The 6,938-nt window shown below is 40.9% G+C and overlaps 1 protein-coding gene across 1 annotated transcript; it reads left to right on the plus strand.

Annotated features, from left to right (window-relative positions):
* The first annotated feature begins 2,289 nt into the window (after positions 1-2,289).
* On the plus strand, positions 2,290-4,932 carry SLITRK5 (SLIT and NTRK like family member 5). The gene has a single exon (XM_044287687.1). It carries the CDS (start codon positions 2,290-2,292, stop codon positions 4,930-4,932), a length of 2,643 nt encoding a protein of 880 aa, XP_044143622.1.
* The last annotated feature ends 2,006 nt before the right edge of the window (positions 4,933-6,938 follow it).

A 6,938-nucleotide genomic window follows, 5' to 3' on the forward strand; every position in this document is an offset into this window, starting at 1 on the left:
TGTGCTGGAGTCTGGTGGCACACGGCTGGAGGAGCTGGCTTGGAAGCGGTGCAGAAGACTGGAGATCCTGCGCCCTGCAAGGGTTAATGGTAGCCATCCTTTAGGATTTATGGCAGGAGGATGGTTCACTTCTGGTCTGGGTGAAGGAACTTGGATCCCCCCCACCCCTTGGCATTTCTGGTAAGCAACTGTCATTCAATTAAACTTTGATCACTAGGCACCTATAGCCAGCAGTGGGTCTGTGAATGAGTAGGTCTGTGGGCATCTCCGCCGCTTTTTACTGCCTGATGCTCTGTGGATTGTGGGTGTTGAGAGGCAAGTTGTTGTGGGCTGAAGGATGCTGAAGGACTCCAGTACACTGACAGCAGCCCCATGTAAGCACAGCCATGCTGATCCCAGCTCTGTGTTGTGAATGTGAACTAGTCCTCATGACTAGATGCTTCAGCACAGGCTTCATCTAGTAGTCCTTATCACTAGCACTGACTATATCTAGTAGTCCTTATCACTAGCACTAGCTATATCTAGTAGTCCTCATCACTAGTACAGGATATATCTAGTAGTCCTCATGACTAGCATTGGCTATATCTAGTAGTCCTCATGACTAGCATTGGCTATATCTAGTAGTCCTCATGACTAGCATTGGCTATATCTAGTAGTCCTCATGACTAGCATTGGCTATATCTAGTAGTCCTCATGACTAGCATTGGCTATATCTAGTAGTCCTCATGACTAGCATTGGCTATATCTAGTAGTCCTCATGACTAGCATTGGCTATATCTAGTAGTCCTCACCACTAGTACAGGATATATCTAGTAGTCCTCACCACTAGTACAGGATATATCTAGTAGTCCTCACCACTAGTGGAGGATATATCTAGTAGTCCTCCCCACTAGTACAGGATATATCTAGTAGTCCTCATGACTAGCATTGGCTATATCTAGTAGTCCTCATGACTAGCATTGGCTATATCTAGTAGTCCTCACCACTAGTACAGGATATATCTAGTAGTACTCATGACTAGCTCAGGATATATCTAGTAGTCCTCACCACTAGTACAGGTTATATCTAGTAGTCCTCATGACTAGCTCAGGATATATCTAGTAGTCCTCATGACTAGCTCAGGATATATCTAGTAGTCCTCATGACTAGTACAGCATATATCTAGTAGTCCTCATGACTAGTACAGCATATATCTAGTAGTCCTCACCACTAGTACAGCATATATCTTGTAGTCCTCATGACTAGTACAGCATATATCTAGTAGTCCTCATGACTAGTACAGGTTATATCTAGTAGTCCTCATGACTAGTACAGCATATATCTAGTAGTCCTCATGACTAGTACAGGTTATATCTAGTAGTCCTCATGACTAGCACAGGCTACATCGAATAGTCCTGCTCCCCCAGGAGCAGCATTAGTAACCATCCTTAGCTTTAATGCCCAGAGTATTGACAATGGCAAAAATAGAAATGATCTCTTCGATTCTCCTCATTAAGCTAGTTTTACAGCCTCCCCAAAGTCCATGCTATCTGACTACACACGTTCCCTGGAGACCTTGTACATGTATGTGCTGTGATTAACCCTTCAGCCACCTTAATGGATTATGATTTGAAAGGATGCCTGCAGGATTTGGAAGCAGAGGAGACAGGGAAGAGGGGTATATTTTGCACAGCCTAGTCCTGTTGCAAAGTGCCATTTTGCTTATGGATCATTTTTGGCATCGTCAAAGCAACAGAGAACAAGACGTTCTTTTCTATTATTCTCTACGTGTTATCCATGATGATGGTGATGACGAGGTGGTGAAATCATCTGTAGACAAACTGAAGCTTTGCTTAGGAAAGCCTGTAACGCATTGCGGTAGAACTATAGCCTCCATAGACAAGTTGTGGTGGATTACATGAAAGCCTGGACATTAATATGGAGATCGTCCAGTGCGCTGTTCAATGGTGCGGTGCTGAAAGCACTAGAAAGCTAGGTAAAGTGGGGAAAGATCTCTGAGGTGACAGCCATTTTATGCATACTTATAGATGATTAGGAACCTTTTCCAGTGCAAACCTGTCTGCTCATGGCGTTCATTGCATGCACACGCATCTGATGTGTCTGGGAATCAGTATACAGAACACACAAATCAGTATACAGAACACACAGAGCTTGCTATACCCATAACACCTCTATGAGTATGTCTCCCTGCTATACCTAAAACCTCAACACCTCTATGAGTATATGCCTCCTGTCCCTGTGCTGATGCCCTACTTAAAATGTCTCCTATTTTGTCCCACAGGAGGTAAAATGTACCATTGCTGCTCCGCAGTCACATTTGACCAGGATTTAAACAAGAAAATGCAGATGTGGATTCTCCAGACGACCGCATTTGCTTTGACATCCCTGGTTCTCTCTTGGGCAGAAACAATAGAATCCTATGGAGAGGTGTGTGACAACTGTCCTTGTGAGGAGCGAGATGGCATCTTGTCAGTGAACTGTGAGAACAGAGGGATCATTAGCCTTTCTGAGATCACCCCGCCACGTTTCTCAGTCTATCATCTCTTCTTATTTGGAAATCTCTTAAATCGCCTATATTTCAATGAATTTGTCAACTACACTGGGGCTTCTATATTGCATCTTGGTAATAATGACATACAGGAGATTGAAACTGGGTCATTTAACGGACTTCAGGGTCTAAAAAGGCTTCATCTCAACAACAACAAGCTGGAACTTCTTAAGAATGATACATTCCTTGGCCTAGAGAGCCTGGAGTATTTGCAAGTTGATTATAACTACATTATCTCCATTGAGCCTAATGCTTTCAGTAGGCTTCACACTTTGCAAGTCCTGATCCTGAACGACAACCTTTTGTCCACTTTGCCCACAAATCTTTTTCGTTTCGTCCCTTTAACACACCTAGACTTAAGAGGGAATAGACTAAAAGTACTTCCTTTTGTGGGTCTGCTGGAACATATGGATAAGGTTGTGGAGCTGCAACTGGAGGAGAATCCCTGGAATTGTTCTTGTGAGTTAATTGCCCTGAAGGATTGGCTGTATAGTATTTCTTACTCTGCTCTAGTCGGTGATGTGGTTTGTGAAACCCCTTTTAGATTATATGGGAGAGATTTGGATGAGATTTCCAAGCAGGAATTATGCCCCAGGAAACTGATCCCTTCCTATGAAATGCGACCACCAGTTCCTCGAAGTACAAACGAGTATTTTCATACCACCCCAGCCTCAGTAAATTCTGGGGCCACCATCTCTTCCTCTGTTTACAAAAACCCAACCAAACCTAAAAGCACACGGCAACCAAACAGACCAAGAGTACGAGCCACATCCCACCACCCTCCCAAAGAAAATGGATACATTGCTTATCAGACCAAATCCCCAGTGCCTTTGGAGTGTCCTACAAACTGTACGTGCAACCTACAGATCTCCAATCTGGGACTTAATGTCAACTGTCAGGAGAGAAAGATACAGAGTATCTCTGATTTGCACCCTAAACCTTACAACCCCAAAAAGATGTATCTGACAGGCAATTATATCACTCTGGTTCGTAGGTCTGATTTTATTGACTCCACTGGATTAGATCTTTTGCATCTTGGGAACAATCGGATATCAGTCATCCAAGAAAGAGCCTTTGAGGATTTGACTAATTTACGTAGACTGTACTTAAATGGTAATTCTATTGAAAAGCTGACACCAAGCTTGTTATATGGCCTTCAAAGCCTTCAATATCTTTTCCTACAATATAATGCTATTAAGGTCATCGAACCTGGAACATTTGATTCAGTTCCCAATCTCCACCTTTTGTTCCTCAACAACAATCTCCTGAAATACTTACCTAGCAACATTTTCTCTGGATTGAATCTCTCAAGGCTGAACCTGAGAAGTAACAATTTTTCACACCTGACAGTGAGCGGAGTGTTGGACCAACTGAAATCCTTAGTGCAGATAGACCTCCATGAGAATCCCTGGGATTGTACATGCGATGTGGTGGGAATGAAGCTCTGGCTGGAGCAACTCAGTGTTGGGGTCTTGGTGGATGATGTCATCTGTAAAAGCCCCAAAAAATTTGCAATGAAGGAAATGAGACTGATCAAGTCTGATCTCCTTTGCCCAGATTACTCTGACATTATAGTTCCCACCTCTACACCATCAGAGGAGCAACCTCCAGAGAGCACCACCACCTTAATTTATCCCATTAAATTCAACAACGTGTCGAGCTCAGTGCCCTTGTCTGTGCTCATACTGAGCTTGCTCTTGGTTTTCATTATGTCTGTGTTTGTTGCTGCAGGGCTATTCGTCCTTGTGATGAAAAGAAGGAAAAAGAATCAGAACGAGCCAGCCAGCACAAATAACTCAGACGTGAGCTCATTCAACATGCAGTACAGTGTGTACAGCAACAGACCTCTGCCTAAAGTGAAGACCCCAGCCGGCCATGTCTATGAGTACATCCCCCACCCCTTGGGTCACATGTGCAAAAACCCTATCTATAGATCTAGGGAGGGCAATTCTGTTGATGATTACAAGGATCTCCACGAACTTAAGGTCACCTACAGGAACCATCTAGAAGAAGAAAGAGAGAGCAATCTTAGGAACCCAAGCTACAGTGTCAGCACTATTGAGCCCAGGGTGGAGCTTTCTCCTGTGCAAGATACAGATCGTGTATATAGAGGGATTCTAGAACCTGATAAGGGACCTTCACCTGGAAATAACATTGAGTATAAATATAGCAACCCCCCTGCTTTCACATATACCCCCAAATATGAAGCAAAGCGTCAATTCTTGCATCCGGACAGATTAAGAGAAGCAGTGCTATACAGCACACCCAGTACTGTCTATGTGGAACCTAACAGGAATGAATATCTGGAATTAAAAGCTAAACTCAATGTTGAGCCGGACTACCTCGAAGTGCTGGAGAAACAGACAACATTCAGCCAGTTCTAGACTCCTACAACCACAGTTTTATCTTTGAAACAAAGGACTTAAATGATGATTTTGTTGCTTCAACCTTCGGATGAAGTGCCTTGGCACAAGATTTTCAGCTGCAGCAGATATACTGAAAGGGTGTGCAATTTTCTTCTCCTTTTTTGTAGGACAACCTTAATTGTATAAATGGGGCACAACATTTACTGATTGCAAGAGGTCCTCTACTCTGTGGTCTATTTCTGCAGCCTGAGAATTAAAGAGATGGAATCACTCCTGGTGCTAGGAGGTATATATGATGAATTTACCACACATATGCTATAACCCTTCAGACAAGGGTGGGTCTAAATAACTTTTCTGGTGTTTTAGCACCCCCTTCCCCTACGTTTAATATGAAGGTCCATTTTTACAGGATGTATTTGTATGCTTTCTGGACTTTTCAAGCTAAATTATGTAAGCTATGATCTTTATGCATCACCCTAGATGGTGTAAACAAATTCTAAAGTGCAAAGACATCAAATCCATAACTTGGGTAGTTAAATAACTTATTGTTGAAATATCAAATATTTTAATGTAGCACCTATTTTTATACGCACATTAGCATTTCTTTCTTTCTCTCTCTCTCTCTCTCTCTCTCTCTCTCTCTCTCTCTCTCTCTCTCTCTCTCTCTCTCTCCTTTTTCTTTCTTTCTTTCTTTCTTACCTTTTTTCCTTCCTTTCTTCCTTCCTTCCTTTTTTTATTTTTTTATTATTTCATCTGTTTAAATGTATTGCACTACACGGGGAAGTTGTCATATCAGAGGTAGTGATAGGAAATTAAAAACTGACCAGATTGAAAATACGACTTGGGACAAGCAAGTCCGTCGACAATGCTGTTGCAGTTGCTCTATGAGAGGCATAATGAATCAATTATTGGATAGTGAGGAATATAGGGGGACATCTGGTGTTACGTAAAATGAATTTATTTTGTTAGTGACCCAAATGTAATTTCGTGACTACTGTTGTAGCCAATGTCAACTGCACTGTATAGATTGGCAAGTGCCCTGTCACTTGGCAGGTTTGACAGGTTGGAATGTGCAAGCTACGAAAAAATATCACAGTTTTTTTCTTTTATAGTTTTTTTTTTTGAGAAATAGTGTTGTGATATATGTATCCAATAAGCGATAACATTTTATGAACAACAGTAACCGTTTTAGGATGCATTTCTAAATATTTCTAATGTCATAGTGTTTTTGTTTTTTTTTGGGCATATGTTCATGTATTAAGCATTGCAGCCAGTACAGTACAAATTACGTTTTTGAACCATATCTTGTTTCTTAATTACCAATTTGACAAAAATTGAAGATTTACAAATGTTCTACTTTTTTAGAGCACGTGACATTTTTGTTTGTGTTGATACTATAGCCCTATAACATTTATTTTTATACAAGTTCATTTGTTTTTCTCATGTAATATTTGCAGCAGGGTATTTAGTGGCATCATCACACAAGTACACATGCTTACAGAGACAAAAGCATACACACATGCACACCTGCGCACATACAGTATAAACCCACATGTACCTCTAACATTAGATTGAAATGGCTCTGATAGATTCAGATCAAGATTTTCCTTCAATGGCCATGGACAGTTCATGTCTCTAGTATTTATTTGTAGGCCTCTTTCTAGTGTCAAACAACACTTTGTAGCCTCTTCCTAGACAATTTTATATTTTGCATCCTGAGACTTATTTCTCACATGCAATGACCTAGTTATTGAACACACTTTTATGGATTCTTCCATGAAGATCTATTTGTTGGCATAGTCTACTTTGTATTCCTCACTTTCAATTAATAATAGAAACAGGGATATGCAACTTTTCAAATAACTGCCCTCAAAAATGAAAAATATTCTTGTGAACTATCCACTGCATAATTTATTCATTATATTAGATTATATTTATCTTGCCTTTGACGGCAATGCCCCTTCCCCCCCATATATATATATATTAAAAAAAATCATTATATTTTACTTTGAATACTTTTTCTT

Source organism: Bufo gargarizans, chromosome 3, assembly GCF_014858855.1.
Source record: "Bufo gargarizans isolate SCDJY-AF-19 chromosome 3, ASM1485885v1, whole genome shotgun sequence".
Taxonomy (NCBI): Eukaryota; Metazoa; Chordata; class Amphibia; order Anura; family Bufonidae; genus Bufo; species Bufo gargarizans.

Coding starts and splice junctions, on each gene's coding strand:
- SLITRK5 (XM_044287687.1), top strand. CDS start 2,290: ATGTACCATTGCTGCTCCGCAGTCACATTTGACCAGGATTTAAACAAG.